Source organism: Bos taurus, chromosome 16, assembly GCF_002263795.3.
Source record: "Bos taurus isolate L1 Dominette 01449 registration number 42190680 breed Hereford chromosome 16, ARS-UCD2.0, whole genome shotgun sequence".
Classification (NCBI taxonomy): Eukaryota; Metazoa; Chordata; class Mammalia; order Artiodactyla; family Bovidae; genus Bos; species Bos taurus.
Window position 1 is genome coordinate 41,319,176 of NC_037343.1, and position 20,935 is coordinate 41,340,110.

The window sequence follows — 20,935 nt, forward strand, 5'->3', positions numbered from 1 at the left end:
GTGAAGCCTGTGGGATCTTACTGCCCTGAACAGGGATCAAACCTGGGCCCTTGGTAGCAAGAGTGTAGAGATCTAACTACTGGATTGCCAGGGAATTCCCATCGGACATCACTTAACCAGCACATGGAAGCAGATTAGTCACTTGTTATCTCATGAAGTAAAAGGGACAAACATGAGTAACACACAGCAGTGTGCTCTTCAGCTCGATGCTGGTCCCCACATCTGTGTGGGCAGCTCATCTGCACTTGGATTTATGCGCCTTAGAAATGAAACCAAAGGGACTATACATAGCTACACATCAAACAAATTTACACTGGAAGCTTTTATAGTTCTATTTATAGAAAGAGGGGAATAGGTTTAACAACAACAAAAAAAAGGTAGCACAACAAAGACAGGCTTATCTGTATTCAGGGAACAGGAATAGTTATAGAAAGTGGAGAAGATTCCTCAGTGAAAGGCAGACAAGGATTTTATAAAAGTCTAAATCCACTAGACAATGCATGGGGAGAAATTTATTTAGAGCAACTTACAAGAAGAGCATGTCCAATCAAATTTAAAGTAAAACTTCCCAGGAAGTTACCCGAAGAGAGCAGATACCTGGCAGCAGGCTCAAGTGGCTTTCTGAATACAAACACACACTGGCGTTTCCACCCAAAGTGGAGAACGCAGCATTAGACAGACAGGATTTCGCTCTTGACCCCAAGTACGCTTAAAGCTTAAATTCTAAGTCTGGGATAAAAAGAGCAAAAACATTTTTCTTGCACTGTGTGCATGTATGTTCCTATTTCACAGATCCCCAGGAATTTTCTTCCCCCTAGCCAACATGGGCAGATAAACATAAAAAGTCTCAATCTTATCACTTCTTTAGGCTTAATATTTAGTCTTCAAAAGATTAAGCATTACTGACTTCTTTCTAAGCTGTATAAACAGTCTTGAAAGGCCATGGTGAGGATCTAAAACAAAGAGACGACAGCTAAATAATTTTTGGAGCATCACTGGAAAATTTAGTTTTTTTAATAGCTTATCTTACTCCCCTCTCCAAAAATAGTAAAATAACTGGAAACCTCTGTAATTAAATTAAGGCATAAGGGTATAGATGTGAAAAATATAAAGTTAAGGGGTTGAGGCTGGCCAATTTTCTTCCTCAGCTAAAACAAAGGAACTGCTGAAGGGATTTCTGATTCTTGACCCTGAGTCTGTTTAATAAACAAAGGTTAGGAAACAAAGTGCTCTGCTAAATGAATAATATCATTTCTGCCATCCTAAAGCAGATGTGTCAAAAAAAATAAAAACAAACAAGAAACAAAGAGGAACAAAAGACTGCTTCCCAAAGGCTTGCCCTGAGTTTGCTTGGGTTCTGGAAGGCCCTCCGTATGCAGGTATACCTCACTGCCTGTCAATGGGCAACACTGAGAAAGAGAACGGGACCCCAAGCCTTAGCTTCCCCACTCAGACCACGAATTGGGGAGGGAGCTCGGCAGGCATCTAGAGGCTACCTATTTTCACAAGCAGACTAAAAAACGCCACCCTAGGGCCAATTCCCAGATACAAACCTGGAACATTGGACATTACCTGATTCGGCTTGATCGTAGCCAAAGAAACTCAGCAGCTTGAGGAGCAGTTTCTCCTCAATTTGTACTGTGAATCTCTGAGCCGTGACCATCAGGTGCTAGAGAGAAAGAAATTCTGATTTACAGTGTGAATGTCAGAGGAACTTTCGTCTGCAACCTAAGAAGGCCCCAATGGTACAGCATGGTCTCTTAATGTGATTTCATAATCATATTGCCAATTTTCTTCTGCTTCATCTCTCTCCATTGTTATAATGAACCCCAAATTCCAGAAGATGTTTAACAGGCGATCCACCATGGTGAATTCACGATCCACCATGTTTAACTGACAATTCACCTGTCAGTTAGTCAGGATAACGTTTATAGATGCACCATGCTACTGAGTTCACGTGGGTCTAGTTCAAGGAGTAGCCCTGGACTTGTGAATGTGAGGCCACATGCAGGCACGGCCCCCACTGGCCCTGGTAACAACGGACCAGAAATACGAGGAGCAAGCTCTCAGCCCCCGTTTTGCCGACAAGCCAGCACTGGAACACTAGCTTGTACACGAAGACTTCTCCAGGAAAGAAAGGGTATCGTTTTTGGAATGAGCCACTTTTAGTATGATCTGCTTTTAGTAAACACCGTGGCAGCTCAAGGTGTCTGTCCCAAGTCAGGCCCCTCCTACCCCTTGTCCAGTAGTCTGAGATTTTGTTTTTTTAATTTATTTTGTTGAAGTATAGCTGTTTTACAATGCTGTGTATTAATTTATGGGTTATAATATTAATAATATATCTAGACCATGCCTGGTCATGATCAATCTAGAAGATGCTATACTCTCCTGCAGAGATTTCATGGTGAAAAATATACACTCTGATGGATTCAGTCCTAGCACCTGAGAATCATCAATAGCACAACCGAGAATATAAAGTTTAAAGAGAAACTTCCATCAGTCCAGCTACACAACTAGTTGAGGTGCTTGTGCCTTTACCCCCTGGACTATTTCCATTTGCAGCCTGCACTGCTGCTCTGAGCCTGGGCTATGAGAGGACAAAGCAAGTCCATCAGCCTACCTTGTAGATGTTGGTCAGCGTGCTCTTACTGGGGAACTTCACTGCGTTCACCTGCACGGCTGGGCCCGTCTCAATGACCTCATTCTCGTTGCTCAGAGGGGTCACGTAGAGCATGAAGGGCTGAGTCGTGCCAATGAGCTGGTTGTCCACCTGGGACATGAAAAAGCAGTGACAAAAACAGACAAGTTTCTCAGTTTTCATTTTTACCTTTGACTCAAAATATGTAGGTCACTCAGAAAGTACCTTTGGAAAAACATACCTCCACTAAATCCAGCAACAATAATGGTAATAGTAACAGTAACAGGAGCTATACTTTATTTGGTGAGTACTGTGTGTCAAGGGTGCTTTCCTGGTGGCTCAGTGGTAAAGAATCTGCTGGCCAATGCAAGAGAGGCAGGTTCGATCCCCAGGTCGGGAAGATCCCCTGGAGAAAATGGCAACCCATTCCACTATTCTTGCCTGGGAAATCCCTTGGACAGAGGAGCCTAGTGGGCTACAATCTATGGGGTCAAAAAAGAGTCAGACATGACTGAGCGAGTAAACAACATCATGTGCCAAGCACTGAGCTAGTCCCCGCACAAAGATCATCTCAGCAAGTCCCACGACTGCCAGGCTGTCCGAGTTATTAAAGCTGCATTCTCACCACAACCTCCTGGGGACCATCTCTGTCCTCACCTCACAGATGAAGACACCGAGAAGAGACACCCCTGTTGGAGGCTGTACACCTAGTCAGTGACAAAACAAGAACTGGACTCCAATTCTCTCTGTCCCCAAAGCGTACACTCTCAGCCAACAGGTTACTGATGCTTCTCTCGTTCCAAATTCCCTGAATAAGAACTTAAACCAGTCAATCCTAAAAGAAATCAACCCTGAATATTCACTGGAAGGACTGATGCTGAAGCTGAAACGCCAATACGTTGGCCACCTGATGTGAAGAGCTGACTCACTGGAAAAGACCCTGATGCTAGGAAAGACCGAGGGCAAGAGGAGAAGGGGGAGATAGAGAATGAGATAGTTAGACAGCATCACCAACTCAATGGACATGAGTTTGAGCAACTTTAAAAACGTTGCTGACTATCTTCTCACTTGTATTGTTCACAATGAGAAACTGGCTGTCATTCTCACCTTTGTTCCTTGGAAGGAACATGCTTTTTTAATCTGGATGTTTTATCACTGGTTTTGAGTAACTGATTATAATGTACCTTGGGATAGCTTCCATTATGTGTGTGTGTGGCAAGGGGGGTGGTATGAATGTGGCTTTGTGTTTGAGCTGCTTCTGTGAGTTTATAGTTTTCACCAAGTTTGAAAATTTTATGGTCAAAATTTCTTCAATTATTTTTTTCTGTCCTCTCCTCTCTCTCTCTTCTGGGGATTCCAATTATCTATATAGTATTGATATTAGGTTGACTGAAATTTTATCATAGGTCACTGATGCTGGTCTCTCTGTGGGTTTCTAGGTTTTTTTCCCTTGGATTATTTTTCTCTGGGTATTTCTATTTTGACAGTTTCTCTTGTTATAAGTTCACTTATCGTTTTTTTTCTTCACTGTGTCATCTGCTTCTGATCAAATCCAGTGTTTTTTCCATTTCATTTTAATTTCTAGAAGTTTGAGATTTTGACTATCTTCCAGGTCTCCAGTTAACTTTTTGAACATGTGGAATAGAATACAGTTATAGAAAGTTTTAATGTCCTTCTTTGAATATCCTAATGTCTGTGTTAACTCTGGGTTGGTTTGGAATGATCACTGTTCTCGTTATGTATTGTGTTTCCTTGCCCCTTGGCACACCTGATGATTTCTGACAGGATGTCAGACACTGTGGTTTTCATTCTGCTGGGTGTTGGATGTTTCTGTATTCCACTGAATCTGGAGCTTTGTTCAGGATACGGTTAATTTACTTGGAAACAGCTTGATCCTTTCAGAGCCTCCTTTTATACGACTGATTTGTTAGGAGGTCTGGAGCAGTGTTCAGCTTAGGCCTCAACATGCACCACGGAGGCCCAAGACCTTCTGGAAGGCTCTTCCCAGGGCCCCGTAATTATTAGTTTTCCCACTGCAGCTGGGCTTGAGCTGCAAGCACTGTCCCTGTGAGCTTTTCAGAAGGTAGTCTCCTCATGTACACTTCTGATCTGTTGTGTCCTCTGCTGATCTCTGGAGATCTCCTGTGCAGTATGCCCCTCCCAGGTCTGCTGTCCTATGAACTCTGGCTGCCTTGGTCCTAGGACTCTCAATTCTGTTCAGCTCATCCACTCTAGGGCTCTGTCTCAGTCTTTCCACCTGGTGCCGGGCATGAAAACTTTTTCAAGGCAGCAAGCTGGAGTGATGGAGAAGAAAATGGTAACCTACCCCAATATTCTTACCTGGGAAATCCTAAGGACAGAGGAGCCAGGGGGGCTACAGTCCACAGGGTTGCAAAGAGTCAGACATGACTTAGCAACCAAACAACAACAACAAAGTTGGGATGACTGCAGGCCTCACATCTTCTGTTTCCCACCTTTCCGAGACCACTGTCCTTTGTTGCCTGGTGTCTAGTGTCTTGCATCTGTTGTCTCTTTATTTTATCTGGATTTGGGGGGTGTTTCAGGTAGGACAGTAAATCAGATCCCTGTACTCCATCTTGGTCAGAAGCACAAATTCACTTCCCTAGCTTTTTTCTTTTCTCCCTGTGGTGAACTTCAGTTCCTCTAAATGATGGTTAGATCGATTTTCATTGTTTTCTCTGTTTGCAAGATGGAGAACCAGCAGTCACCTTCCTCTGTGCCACCCTAAGTTCTCCAAGTTACTGATAGACTAGCTACTATAATTCAGAATTCTGCTGTCTGGAAAAATCAGTAAAGACAAATGTAGGTAAAAATGTTTTTTTTCATAGGACAATTTTTTGAAAGACACAAGAAATGTGCACCAGAGCACTAAAGTTCCTAGAACATTAAACACTGATCTGGTCAGCTGTTCAGCAGGAAGAAAAAAAAAAAACCAACAAGTTCTGAGCCTCCCCCACTCACCTGTACATCCTGTATGCTAAGTTCAAGCATGTGACTGGTGGCCAGCTGTGTGTAGTGCACATTGATTCCCGTAAGACTTGCAAAGACCAGTTCTTCTGGGACTTTATTAATTAAAGACAACCCAATTCCACCTTCTAACTTCACAAGCACCTGAAAGAAAACCAAAATATGATACACTGGCGATTTAAATCAGAGCTTAAGGTAGCCAGGAGAGTACAAGGAAACACATGGCTTTAAGTCCCTCTATTCTGCCTCTGAGCCAATGAACACCACTTAAAGAAGAGTTTAATTCTCACCTGCTGCTGCTGCTAAGTCTCTTCAGTCGTGTCCAACTCTGTGCGTCCCCACAGACGGCAGCCCACCAGGGTCCCCCATCCCTGGCATTCTCCAGGCAAGAACACTGGAGTGGGTTGCTATTTCCTTCTCCAATTCTCACCTAGATGGCTCAAATTTCATCATCTCACTAGAAGCCTTCCTCTCCAGGCATACTCCTCACCCCAACCAGAACTCAGCAGTCATATGATAAGACCTCTGCTGGAGGACTGATGACATTTTGCATTTTATTACAGGAAAATAATTGTTTGAGAATCTTTCTCCCTATTTGGGAGGCAAGCTCTCCTTAAATCATTCACTGAACATCCATAACATCCAATCTAGTGCTGTACATAAAGGCATTTATGTTTTTTCAGAAGATTACTGAATAAATGAGGAATAAGTGTGCTTTATCACACTCATCTCATGTTCCTTTCTAAACTTGTCACTTTCTTTCCAATGCCCAAACAGGGACAGAGGAAGGAAGATGTCAGAGTCAGCTGGAGCCAAAAAAAGATAAGATCTAGTTTGCTTATTCTCAATCTTCAGTCCTGTTCAAATTCTTTATTTATTCATCTTACTCTAGCAATGTTTGTTACATTCTGATTTGACCTGAGCTGTTATTTAATGAACATATTCACACATTGATGTTGCGATAACATTAAGTACTGTGAAGTAACAAGGATACTTAGAAGTCAAAGAGGGCAGAAAGAAAAAAACAAAAAAAGAAGGTCTCAACTGAGAAAATCAAAGAGCAAAATTCCAAACAAATTTATAATGAAGATGTGACCTTGCAAGAGTTCAAACGTACTTCCAATTCCTGCTCTGTGTCTGGATTCTTTAATTTCTGCAGCTCTCGTTCAGTAACAGGAAGTTCATCCACTTCATATGATGAACGGTCACTTTTCCGTTGGGAGAAATCTGTTATCTGAGGTCAAATAAAACACTGTACTTATTAAGAGGGCTCATACTTCCATTGCGAAACACACTCCACACCAATTGTATGAGTCAAAAGTCACTATGCACTCAATAATCCTGTGGAAGTTAATGGTTTCCAAAGCACTGCTAAAGTAAGATTTATATAATAATGAAGCAAACTTGGTTTTGAGTCTGTATGACTAACACCAAGCTGTGGATCTTGAGAGTTTCATATAGTGTGGGATAGGCATCTGTAGGTGATCCAGAATTATAGCTCAAGTCAAAATATGCAAAGCTCAGGCTCACAGCATTCGTTTTTTGCCTTAAGAGAAGGGTGCTTTTTAAAGAAGTGTTATGGATTAGGGTGTGCTGTCTCAGAGAGTTCACTGTTACGTATCATCAACATCTTTTCTTTTTCCTTATCTTGAATTCATCAAGCCCTGGTAAATCTCTGTTTCCAGCACAGACCTCTCCCTGAGCTACAGACCCAAACCTGTACTGACTTCTGGATATTTTCATGTAGATATCATATGCTTAATAAGTTCAAAACTTAACTCCTCATTTTCCCTCAGAAGTCTACTCTACATACATCTTTGTGATGTAGATTATCATCCTCTTATATTATGGCAGCCATGAAATTAAAAGATGTTTACTCCTTGGAAGGAAAGTTTTGACCAACCTAGATAGCATATTCAAAAGCAGAGACATCACTTTGCCAACAAAGGTCCGTCTAGTCAAGGCTATGGTTTTTCCAGTGGTCATGTATGGATGTGAGAGTTGGACTGTGAAGAAAGCTGAGCACCGAAGAATTGATGCTTTTGAACTGTGGTGTTGGAGAAGATTCTTGAGAGCCCCTTGGACTGCAAGGAGATCCAACCAGTCCATTCTAAAGGAGATCAGTCCTAGGTGTTCTTTGGAAGGAATGATGCTAAAGCTGAAATTCCAGTACTTTGGCCATCTCATGCAAAGAGTTGACTCATTGGAAAAGACTCTGATGCTGGGAGGGATTGGGGGCAGGAGGAGAAGGGGACGACAGAGGATGAGATGGCTGGATGGCATCACCGACTTGATGGACATGAGACTGAGTGAACTCCGGGAGTTGGTGATGGACAGGGAGGCCTGGCATGCTGCGATTCATGGGGTCGCAAAGAGTCGGACACGACTGAGCAACTGAACTGAACTAAATGCCCAAATCGAAATTTTGAAGGCCACTCTTGACTCCTTCCTCTGTCTCATCCCCACAGTCAATCTGACCAACTCTACTCCTTAATAAGCTTTCATTTCTAATCATTTCTCTTCAGTCTCCTCATGTCCATCTCTTGCTGTGTATTCTGGTTTGAATCACCACAATCTCTCATCCAGGTCTTTCCTAACTGGCTTTTTCTCGGTTTCCAATTTCATTCCACTCCAACTCTCCACACTGCAGCCAGAGTGAGCAAGTCAAAATAAATTTCTGATCATGTCACCGTCTTGACTCTTTGTTGCCACAGAAAAAACACAAAATCTTTAGCATGTCTCAGGCTTTTTTAATGTTCTGGCCCCTTCTATGGTCTCCTGCCTCTTTCTTAGCACATTCTATGTGCCAGTCAGATCACTCTTTTCTATCTCCAGGCCTTCACTTATTAACCTCCCAAATATTTATAATGTACTTACTTTGTTTATTGCTTATGGTTTATCTCCTCCACTACAATGTAAGCTCCAACACAGCAGGGAACTTTGTTTGTTCACTAGTCTAGGTTCAGTACGTAAAACTGTGCCTGGCTCTAACAGGTGCTCAGTAAATAACTGGTGAGTTAACACTCTCATTCTTAGGGCACAGTGCCCCTACCTTTCCTTCTTTTTTTTGGCCACATCACAGGGCATGTGGGATCTTAGTTCCGCTGAAAGGGATCAGACCCTCACCCTTGCATTGGAAGTGCCCAGTCTTAACCACTGGACAGCTAGGGAGTCCCCTGTCTTTTCTTCTTGATTTGGCTAACTCCTTCCAGTTAACCTTTAGATCTCACCTGAAGTATCACTTAGCTTAGAAAGCCCCTCTCCAAATCTGGGTGTACAAATCCTTTCTAGATACTACTCATAACACCTTCCACTCCTACTTTCAAAACATAACATTTTAAATTGTCTGATTACAGACCTCATAGATCTTCTTGTTGTTACTGTTATTAATATATCAATTATTTAAATATATAATAAACATATATAATGATGGATAATAATATGCACTATTCTTGATAGTATCTTAATTCTCATACTTTGTTTTTACTCATCCTTTTTTTAAATGACATAAATAGTTGATTTACAATGTCGTGTTAGTTTCATGCATATAGCATATAATTCAGTTATACATATATATTTATCTTTTTTTTTTTCAGATTATTTTTCCTTGTGCTGTGTGCTGTGCTTAGTCGCTCAGTCATGTCTGACTCTTTACAACCCAATGGACTCCTCAGTCCATGGGGATTCTCCAGGCAAGAATACTGGACCAGGTTGCCATGACCTCCTCCAGGGGATCTTCCCAACCCAGGGATCAAACGAAGGTCTCCCGCATTTCCTTATAAGTTACAATAAATTAATTCTTATACTTTTTAAAATACCGTCTTGTATCTTACTTACACTTTAATTCTTATAACAACTTTGTGAGGCAGGTCTTATCCCCTGCCTTTATAAATAAGGACACGATATCCTCAGGTTCAGCATAGATATTTCAATAAGTATTTGTTGAATGACTCACGGGGAGAACACTGAGTTTCATGTCATTTCTTACAATAAAGTATCACCTGGAGCGCTCTAGTTGGTCCATCTGGAACAACTCTGATGGACAGCATTCCAGAACCAGGCCTCATTTTTTGGTTAATAAATTGTTGTTCAGGTGGAACTGGCCCCAGAAGCTGCATCGAAGTGTCCGGACCAAGAACAACTTCAGCTCCATCAAACAAGCCAGAGAGCCCTCCTTTGGCCTAAAGGACAGAGGAAAGATGTATGAGCAAAGGCAAAGGCACTAACTTTGACAATTTAACATGTCATTTGAAACAAGTCACCAAATTTAAACTCACTTCTGAAGGGTGAAGGTCAACATACAGCAAAACTTGTACTGTTTTTTCAGCCTTAGAGTTGATTAAAAAAAAACAGTAGGCTTACTAGGGCAAGATGGAAACTTATACTGCATGAATTTAGGGAATTCTGGGTAAGATAATTCTACAAATACAGCAGTGTATTAGTTTAGTGAAACTTAGATGAGCATAAAAAATAAAAAAACCAAAAGTCCTGTTTCTTTGAGTGTTCTCCCTAGGGCTGGCTTAAAAATCTGAAACATTCTGAAAATTTAAAAATTATCATCATCACTCAGCTTTCCAATAAAAAGCAAATTCTGAATTGAAAATCTCCTCCAACATGCATATGGCTGGACCATCAAATACCAAAGATGGTGCCTCTTCTAAAATGAAACAGGGAATTGTGAATGTCATTGCCAGTTACTTGGGCCTTTGGAGAAAAGCACCTTCTTGCTACATGCCACAAGTAAAAAAGGAAAGTCTATAGGATGCCTTTGGGAGAGTACACACAGGGCTAGAGAAAATGATAGCAAAAGTGTCTAGATTCCCCCTTGTTAGTTTTTAAACGGTGAGTAATGAGAAGGAAAATTTAAGCTGGGTTTATTGGACAGATTTCAACATGGAGAATCTTTTACGACTGTTTCAGGTTTAGAAGAACGTGCATACAACCTTATAAGGGCAGTGTCAGAAAATGTTTTAATGCCTTCAGTTACTTTATTCAGAATAAGATTGAAACAAGCTTATTTCCCTAACCAAAACACATTCTGCTTTGTTGAATACGTGGTTATAGGGTCACTCACAACCAGAGAAATGATGAAACAGATTCAAGAAACAACAAACACCAGAAAGGGATTTGCAGGGCGGGAGGATGCTCTCAAAGAACTGGAATTACAAGGGCTTTAGAAACAAACCAGAAGTAAAGTCGGGGTCAGACACAGAATCCAACAATTATAATAAGCCTTCTTTTGCCTCTAGAAGTCTGAATTGTATTGCTAATTGAAAATCACAAATCCATTCCAGATGTGTGTTTCATATAAGCAGCTTGTCTTTGATGAAAAAAGCTCAGGGCAATAGAGATAAAGAAAATAAATCTCACCAAACAGCAGTCAGAGGCTCCTTACAGTTTCGCTTACTGCCCTGGAGAACAAGCTCCCATTATGGAAGGACAGCCAGGTTTCCCCCAGGTCAAACACGCTAAGACCTAGCCTGGGCCTGATGTTCTAGCGTTTGCCTTTTGGGTAAAACTGAGGCAGAACTGCATACACAGTCACACGTATTGTTCTGCTTTATGCCCAAATCTGTCATATATCTTCCCAGTTACCCATCTCAGAGCCATGGTACCATTCTTGGCCTGAAGCCAGAAGGAGAGAAAATCCAAATTCCTGGTAATTTTCCAAACACACATTTGCTTATAAAGTACCCAGGAGTTTTACATGCAGTGAACTGGCTGAGTTGAAGATAGGGGAGATTTGACCAGTAATCTTAATTCTGACATTTGCTACAATTAAATGTTTATTTGGTCACTACTAAGAATGCACAAGTAAACAGAATCTAGAGTTTGCAGAGCACTTGATAATTATTCACCATCTCATAGAACACTTTATAAAAGGCAGTTTTAACTTCACTAAAACAAATCCATCTAACTTATGGTGAGTTTTTAGCTGACATTTTTCTCTCTCTCTTTTTAAAACTTCATAGCTAATTTATCTCATCAAAGGAAAAAAAAAATCCAGGTAAGCCAAGGGGTGGGGGCAATCACTCAGGGGCAACCATTCCCAAAACATTTCTTGTATGTCACCTTCAAGAACATTTCCTGGGTAAATACACACAGAGGCACTAAGCTTCATGGTTTTCCTGATTAAAATGAAATAATACATATTTGCTCTACAATTTTTCCCCCCATTCAACAACATCTCATGTATATCCTAAATGAGACTCTGTTTCAAAAAAAAAAAAGGCTCAACCACTGCTTGTTGCAACTGAGGATGTCAAAACCTACTGACCTGGACCACCAGCCCATGTAGCCCGCAGGTCAGCTTCCCTTCTCGGAAACTCCAAGTCTGGGTTGTGCTCCGCCTACGGTCAGGCTTCCTAAGCATTAGCGGCTCGTATCTGGAAGAAAGGAAAAAGCAATGAGTCCTGTGAATCAAACACTTCAGGTCTGAAGAGAATATCAGGATGATGGTTTTACTCTTCTTGCTTCTAATATCTTCTGCCCTGGAAATCTAACAGACAGTTTGCTTGAATCCTATGGCAATTAGGTTATCTCTAGATGAGGAAAGAAGAATAAAGTAAAATGGAAAGCCGTGAGGTCAACAAATACAAATACTTAGGGATTCATAATTTAATAAATGCAATATGAGTTTTCTTACTTTCTCACAATGACAAGTTATCATGCAGTTTCATGCAGTATGCAAAGGGTTTTAAAAATATTTTCAAAAATCTTTTCTGTTTTATTTTCAATACTTTATTTTATATTGAGTTTTAACTTGTAAGTCCTATAAAGTCATTTTGGAAGTAAACAAGGTATTACCTGAAAACATACACTGACTACATGGGCAAACTGAGGTATAGGCTAATAATTTATTCAAAGTTAAAAAGATGATTTGAATTCAAGGAGTTAAGTCATAAAAACACATTTGATTATTTTCTTAATAATTTATTTCTGCTTTCATAAGATTTAACAAAGTTCTTAGATTAAAAACCAAATTTTTCCCTTCTAGGAGCGCTGGTCATGAAATGCCTCCCACAGTATGGTTGAATTTATGACCATGAGGGGACCCTGTCAACTACAAATTGGTGCTTGCCAAAGGCATCTGGAGCCTCCCTGGTGGCTCAGCAGTAAAGAATCCACCTGCAATGCAAGAGATGTGGGTTCAATCCCTGGGTGAGGAATATCCCCTGGAGGAGGACATGGCAACCCACTCCAATATTCTTGCTGGGAAAACTCCATGGACAGAGGAGCCTGGCGGGCTACAGTCAATGGGATTGCAGAGTCGGACATGGCTGAAGTGACTGAGCACGTTCACTTCTAGGGAGCAATGGCAGATAGATGTTTGGCTGAAAATAAATTCATTTTTCATAACATATCCTTCTTGTTTGATTTTTTTTTTAACGTCTCCATGGGTATTTCCATAATAACTTTTAAAAACAAAAAACCCAATACTCATATTTGGAAATAAAATTCTATTGTGGAAGAAAAAGCAAATTCTTATTTCACTTCTAAACTATAGCTTTTGGGTATACATTTCCTCTGAGTCTGAATTTGAAAGCAGTGAACTTGAATCAGAAGCTGCCTAGGAAGTTACCTGTTGTCAGTGACTGCAGCGAGACCAGCTATATCCAAGATGGCAGAGCCCTCGGCGGAGCGGGCGGCCGAGGGCTCACTGGGGTTGTGAGGCACGGAAGAGCCCTCGTGGGCCAGCATGCCTGTTCCAGTCATCCTCCACAGCTGAGAGCGCTTCCCTGGTTCCTGTTGGGCAGAGACAGAAAGAGCCATCACAGCTCTCACATCACAGACACAGCTCCATACAAAGGCTGGATGAGTTCTCAAGGAAGAACTGTACTAAAAAGGACATTTTCCACATTAGATACTAATAAATGCTTAATTCAAACTTGCATTATTGTCAATCCCTAGTTGCAGTTTGGATGAAATCTGCTAAACTCTTTGAAACTTGAATCAAAAAAAAAAAAAACACCCCAATAATGTAAACTTAAAAATTTTACTTTCTGAGCAAACTAGTGAGTTGAGGTGCAATCTAATTCCCTCCAGTAGCTGTTAACTGCTCTTCCTGATAGTAACCCTCCATGTCCTTATGTGGAAGAAAGATCCAATTATATAAAATATATACAATATTCTCAATACTCGGTCTTTTGTGATGCTCATGACTGGCAGACAACAAGAATTTACCAGGGCTCTCCCTCATCCCATGTTTATCATGGATGCATACTACATTGAGGGCTTTTCTGGTAGATCAGATGGTAAAGAATCTGCCTGCATGTGTGAAGCCTGGGTTCAACCCCTGGGTTAGGAAGATCCCCTGGAACCCATTTCAGTATTCTTGTCTGGAGAATCCCCATGGACAGAGGAACCTGGTGGGCTACAGTCCATGGGGTCACAAAGAGTCAGACAAGACTGAGCTACTAAGCGATACCTACAACACTGATGGTTTCCAATTCTCAAGTCAACTGCGTTCAGTATTAAGCTGATTATATTAAGAAATTATATCAAATTGTTGCTACTAATTCTAAATATATTTTCTCCTTAGCTATATTTTAGAAACAACACTTGGACTTCCAGGCCAATCCATGAGAAGCAATAATAATAGTAATAATATCTACTGAATATTTACTACGTGTCAGCCACTGATTGATCACTGTGATTTACACACAGTAATTCATTTAAACCTCAGAACAATCCAGTGAAGTATATACTGTTATTACCCTGACTTACAAATGAAGAAGCTAAGTCTCAGTGAGATAAAGAAACTCCAGCTCGGTCACATAACTAGTAGGTGGCGGAGTGAAGGTTTGAATTCCCACAGGGTGAGTGGAGGGATGACACGCTTACCCACTCTGCCATACTACCTTTCTAACAACCCATAGAATTCCATTTCAGTAACACCAAACCATTGAGAAGACTCTTTCTATGGGAATGAATACTCCAGGTAGACCTGTCAGGATCACATTCTGGGTTCCACAAATGCATCCACATGCTGCCTCACACTGGAAAAACAGCTTTTCTGTTACATTCTCCAAAGTAAAAGCTGAGAAAGTAATATGAATGCTGGAGTCGAATGCCAGGATTTGAAACCCAGCTGCCTCACTACTAGCTAAGTGACCGTGGCTCAGTTACTAAATTTCTCAGAGCCTGTCTTTCCTGATTTTTCAAACAGGGATATTAAGCTACCTCTGAGGGTTCTTGTGATAAGTGTACATGCCTGGCACAGGGTAACGTCTCAATAAATGTTGGCAATGTTATCATGATTACATCTCTTTACACAGCACGCTATGTATAGTACCTTAGTTGATCCTTCTCATAAACCTGGGAGATCAATGGGAAAATGAGGCTCAGGAAGGAATGTGAGAAAGCAGATATCACCTTTATGTGGCAAGGCCAGAACTCAAATCTAGAAGATATGACATTCTTTCTACTGTGTGCTACTACCTCCTGCAACTGTGAACACAGATAGAACTCAGCTGCACGTCTCCACCTGCAATCCCCACATGCTTACTTCTCTGTTCACAGTAAGGGAACACATCTATCCAGAGCACCAAAACCACATGGAGCATCTCAGTTTTCCTGGAGGTGTTCCAGATTGGGAATCAAAGCCCAAATGCCCAGGTGGAGTCAAGTTTTCATATATGGATTCTGCTATTGCCTGCCCATATGTACAGGCTCATCATTGTTGGAAACTACCCAAACCTTCATTTAAAAATCTGAGATGCATCATTCTCCTTCCACTTCCCTTCCCCCACCCTCTTCCCATACAATTTAGTCCTAAAACCTTTTAGGTTTTAGAATAAAGGAGAAGGCTGGCAGACACGTGATGGTGGGTGGGTGTATTGTGGTGGCCCAACCTTGAGTGGGCAAAAACACATGTGGTTGATATCCACGTCACCGATGGGTTATAATGGGGCTGGGGAGGTGAGCCTAGGATGGGTTGTGAGGTGAGGTGGGTACTCCTGCGAAGGGTAGGGGCTGGTAGGGGAGTTGCCTAGAATGTGGAGAGCAGAGCCCATGCCAGGTAATAAGGTGCATCCACACAGGGGAGGGGCAGGGCCACAACTGTGGTTAAAGAGCATGGGTTACATTCAGGGCAACTGATCAAATTAAGTACATTCTTAGTACTGGACAAGGGAGTCACAAATATGAAAAGGGAAAAAATTACAATGAGCTTTGTGATGCTAGACTGGAATCAGAACTATCAGTGTGAAAGGCTGGTTTTTAATATACAGAGAAAGAGAAACCTGTTTAATATATAAATACACACATAAGATATATGTATGCATACACACATATGTTATGCACATACTAACATATTTATGTGCCTGTGCGTGCATATACATGTCGTGTATGCATACAACCCCTAGGTCTGTCCCTTGAGAGGGCCTGGGATCAGTGACACAACAGCAACAAGGGCACCACTGGACGTATCTTAAGTTTCTAAATTCCATTCTCTGATAAAAAAGGATCAGGGTTCCTTACTGCTAAGTCACTTCAGTCGTGTCTGACTCTGTGTGACCCCACAGACAGCAGCCCACCAGGCTTCCCTGTCCCTGGGATTCTCCAGGCAAGAACACTGGAGTGGGTTGCCATTTCCTTCTCCAATGCATGGAAGTGAAAAGTGAAAGTGAAGTCGCTCAGTTGTGTCTGACTCTAGCAACCCCATGGACTGCAGCCTACCAGGCTCCTCCGTCCATGGGATTTTCTAGGCATACTTTTGTATGTGGAGTGGGGTGCCATTGCCTTCTCCACAGGGTTCCTTCAAGAAGTAGCAAATTCCAGGAATGCTGCAGGGAAAGTATAAAATGAGCCCCAAATAACTTGCTGTGTCACAAAGTATGACAGTGCTCAAGGAACGAGGGGGGCACTGTGTCAAAGGACACAAGGTTAAAGGCACTCCCACTGGCCAAACAGGAGAACTGAGGGTAAAAATAAATCCTAACACTAACAGAAAACACACTGAATAAGACAGGAAACCATGGTGACACACATAAAGCTGTGCCCAAACTGTGCCCTCAAACTCCTTGCAAACCCCTTATGCTGAAGACGTGACCCTCAGCTGTGATGAAAATGGGGCCTCTGGGTAATAATTACGTTTAGATGAGGTCATGACGGTGGGGGTCTCCTGTCAAGATCAGTGCCCTTAGACACCAAAGGGCTTGCTTTCCCCTCTCCCCTCGCCCCTGCCCAGTACTTCTCTGCCATTTGAGGATAGAGTGAGAAGGCAGCAGTCTACAAACCAGGAAGAGAGCTCTCTACAGGAACCGAACTGGCCAGCACCCTGATCTCAGACCTCCCAGCCTCCAGAAGAACTGTGAGAAATAAATTCCCATCATTTATAGTGTCCTGTTTGGAAGATCAAGCTAAAACACATGCATGCATGCGTACATACATAGGAAACCTGATGAGGAACAGTATATTTACAGAGTCTCAAAGTACCTCTCGAAAGTATTTATATTTACTAAATACAAGGAAAAAGAAAAACTTTCTTCACAGTTGAGAAGACTGGCAGACACCACCTTAATCAAGTGTTAACATTAAAATCACCAGCAACAGGACTCCACTTCTACAGAATTTCTGCCAAGTTTCCTGCAAATTTGAGACACTTTCAAAATAAAAAGTAAAAAAACAAAAACCTAAGATGTCAACCTCCTACTCCTGGTTTCTAATTTAAATGCACAGATCCATTTCCTAGCACCTACTCAAAGAACTATCTAGTCTTAGATGTCAATGTAACTCACTTATCACCTGCCCTCTCACTTACCAGTTTTCATCTTCATCAAGTAAAATAACAAACGTGAAAGTGTATAAATTACAATTTTTATTTAAAATACTTTTGCTGTTTAATTTAAAAATTTTGGTTTTGTTTACTTAACAGTCACGTAGGCCTTGGAAATAACCAGTATATTCATGATTCATGTTTTCTGATCACATCTGTGATCATATCCCACTTGAAAAATCATCTTTCTCCTGAGTTGACTTTCATTCACTCTATCATCCTCATCAATGTCAACTTCTTTGAAGGTCATCTGAATCACCTCCAAGGACTCTTCCCCATTCCCCGCCCCCCAATTCCTTGATTTCTGTCAGACTTTTATTTTTAAATTACGACCTTTCAAAATTTCCTTTTTCAAAATTTTCAACAGAAGAAAATTGTTTACTTTCAATTACTACATCTCATGGTCTCTTTTTGTTGTTGTTGTTGTTGTTCAGTTGCTAAGTCGTGCCTGACTCTTTGTAATGCCATGGACTGCAACACGCCAGGCTTCCCTGTCCTTCACTATCTCCCAGAGTTTGCTTAAATTTATGTCCATTGAGTCAGTGATGCTATCTAACCATCTCATCCTCTGTCGCCCTTTTCTCCTTTGCCTTCAATCTTTCCCAGCATCCGGGTCTTTTCAAATGAATCAGTTCTTCGCATCCAGTGGCCAAAGTATTGGAGCTTCAGCTTCAGCATCAGTCCTTCCAGTGAATATTCATGGTTGATTTCCTTTAGGATTGACTGGTGTGATCTCCTTGAAGTTCAAGGGACTCTCAAAGAGTCTTCTCCAGCACCAAAATTTGAAAGCATCAATTCTTCAGCACTCAGCCTTTTTTATGGCCCGATACTCACATCCATACATGACTATTGGAAAAACCATGGTTTTGACTATACGAACCTTTGTCAGCAAAGTGATATCTGTGCTTTTAAAGGCTCTGCCTAGGTTTGTCATAGCTTTCCTTTCAAGGAGCAAGAGTCTTTTAATTTGACGGCTGCAGTCACTATCTGCAGTGATTTTGGAGCCCACGAAAAGAAAATCTGTCACTGCTTCCACTTTTTCCCCTTCTATTTGCCATGAAGTGATGGGACTGAACACTATATCTTAATTTTTTGAATGCTGAGTTTTAAGCCAGCTTTTCTACTCTCCTCTTTCACCCTCATCAGGAGTCTCTTTAGTTCCTTTTCACTTTCTACCATTAGAGTAGTAACATTTGCATATCTAAAGTTGTTGATATTTCTCCTTGCAATCTTGATTCCAGCTTGTGATTCATCCAGCCTGGCATTTCACATGATGTACTCTGCATGAGTACATAAACAAACAGAGTGACAATACACAGCCTTGTCTTACTCCATTCCCAATTTGGAACCAGTCCATTGTTCCATGTAAGGTTCTAACTGTTGCTTCTTAACTTGCATACAGGTTTCTCAAGACACAGGTAAGGTGGTCTGGTATTCCCATTCTCTAAGAATTTTCCACAGTTTGTTGTGATCCCTGGTGGCTCAGATGGTAAAGAATCAGCCTGCAATGAGGAGACCTGGGTTCGATCCCTGGGTTGGGAAGATCCCCTGGAGGAGGGCAAGGCAACCCATTTCAGTATTCTTGCTTGGAGAATTCCCATGGACAGAAGAGCCTGGTGGGCTACAGTCCATGGGGTTGTGAAGAGTGGGACACGACTGAGTGACTAAGCACACAGCACATACAGTCAAAGGCTTTCATGTAGTCAATGAAGCAGAAATAGATGTTTTTTTGGAATTACCTTGCTTTCTCTATGATCCAATGAATGTTGGCAATTTGATCTCTGGTTCCTCTGACTTTTCTAAACCCAGCTTGTACATCTGGAAGTTCTTGATTCACATAGTCCTGAAGCCTAGCTTGAAAGATTTTGAGTATTACCTTACTAGCATGTGAAATGAGCACAACTGTACAGTAGATTAAACATCCTCTGGCACATGCTCTGTTTACTCATCACCATTCCCAAGTCTTACTTTTAAATGTATCTAACAGTCTTATATAAAAGAGTATGATTACATTTTAAGCAAATTTGAATTATGTGACACTCAAATGGTGTGATATAGAAATACATGTAGAAGTACTGGGCTTCCCTAGTGGCTTAGATAGGTAAGGAATCTGAGAAGTACTGGTAGACTGATAGATGGATGAACCTTAGAAACATCAGGATAAGTGAAAGAAGTTCCTCATTAAAGACCACTCACATGGAAGTCCAGAAGAGGGGAGTCTACAGTGACAGAAAGTGGATTAATGATTGCCTAGGCCTGGGAAATAAAGGGAATGTGCATGTGATAGCTAAAGGATATAGAGTTCTTTTCTGAGTGATGAAAATGTTCTAAAATCGACTGTGGTTATAGTTTTACATACTGTGGATATATTAAAACACACTGAACTATATATTTGAAGTGGGAGATTTGTATGGTGTATGAATTATGTATCAATAAAGTTGTTGAAAAATATAAAACTGAATTAAAAATCCATGTGTTAAAGTTTCATTTGATGTGCAAAACGTGAAATAACTTGAATCTCTCCTCCCTCTCCCCGTCATTAAAGATGTGAGAAGAGTTGTACAACCTCAGAGCCAAACGAGTCACCAACCAGCTGCACGACCTACAGCCACAGCTGACGCTGCTTCAGGTGATAAAGGCACATTCTCCGGCAGTATGAGGCCCACTTACATGGTGAACACACTTCCTGTCAGGGTTATTTCTGGATTATATAACTTACATTATGCAAAATTTTCTGGAACACACTCCTTGGGTGAGTGTGTTTCAAATAGTTAGTGATCTCCTTCCTCTTACAGTGATTTTCTGCACCTCTGTTCTCAAACAATGTTCATTTTGAAGCCTCAACTATTTCTTTCTAGTCCTTTTGTCAGCCACAATATTTCTGGTCAGAGTTTATTCTTTCTCTCAATATCTAGATCTAATAGCATAAACATTTTCCTAAACTGGAAAAGAATGTTGCCATAAATAGGGAAAAAACTGTCATTGTGATCACTTTTCCATTGAGTTCAGGGAAAAGTAGATTAGGGGAGTGTTACAACAGAAAAAAAGTAAGGAAAATGACAAATCACAAATTTGGAAAAGAAAAAAAAAAATTCAAGAACTGAGTTCCCCAAGAAGGTATCAAAGATGAGAGGGACTTAGGATTCCTAGAGTAGGCATCGCAGGACAGAGGGGAGAACCCCAACTGGAGCTGTCAGGACACCCAAGTTCTACCCTGAGCCCAGGCCTCAGTCTCCACCTGTTCATCTGCAAAAGGAGGGGATGGGCCAGGCGGCCTATCTCTTATTCTAACTTTTATTCTAACTCTTTTATTCTAAACTCAAAGTTCTGGGCTCTCTTACCTTCTTCTTTAAAATGACTCTCTGCGTCTTTGGTGAGACATCCAAAACGAGCTCGGCACAAGTAACGGCTTTGTTGGAAGTCACAGGCCGTCCTGTCCCCTCCTGTAAACTAGAACTGAAAAAACAGTAACAGTCACGATACACACACACCCTCCCCACCCCACACACATGTATTCAAGTATTTATAAG

General features: G+C 41.3%; 1 protein-coding gene across 12 annotated transcripts in view; it reads right to left on the minus strand.

Moving 5' to 3' along the window:
- VPS13D (vacuolar protein sorting 13 homolog D) overlaps nt 1-20,935 on the minus strand; it is a 273,475-nt gene that overhangs the window by 113,838 nt on the left and 138,702 nt on the right. For 10 of the 12 annotated variants that reach the window (XM_024976417.2, XM_024976416.2, XM_024976415.2 and 7 more), the window contains 8 exons: nt 20,747-20,861; nt 13,209-13,372; nt 11,904-12,012; nt 9,628-9,807; nt 6,744-6,860; nt 5,621-5,770; nt 2,621-2,770; nt 1,573-1,669 (listed from right to left, as the gene is read on the minus strand). In XM_024976417.2, the coding sequence (XP_024832185.1) occupies nt 1,573-1,669; nt 2,621-2,770; nt 5,621-5,770; nt 6,744-6,860; nt 9,628-9,807; nt 11,904-12,012; nt 13,209-13,372; nt 20,747-20,861 (1,082 nt within the window). 12 annotated transcript variants of the gene reach the window in all.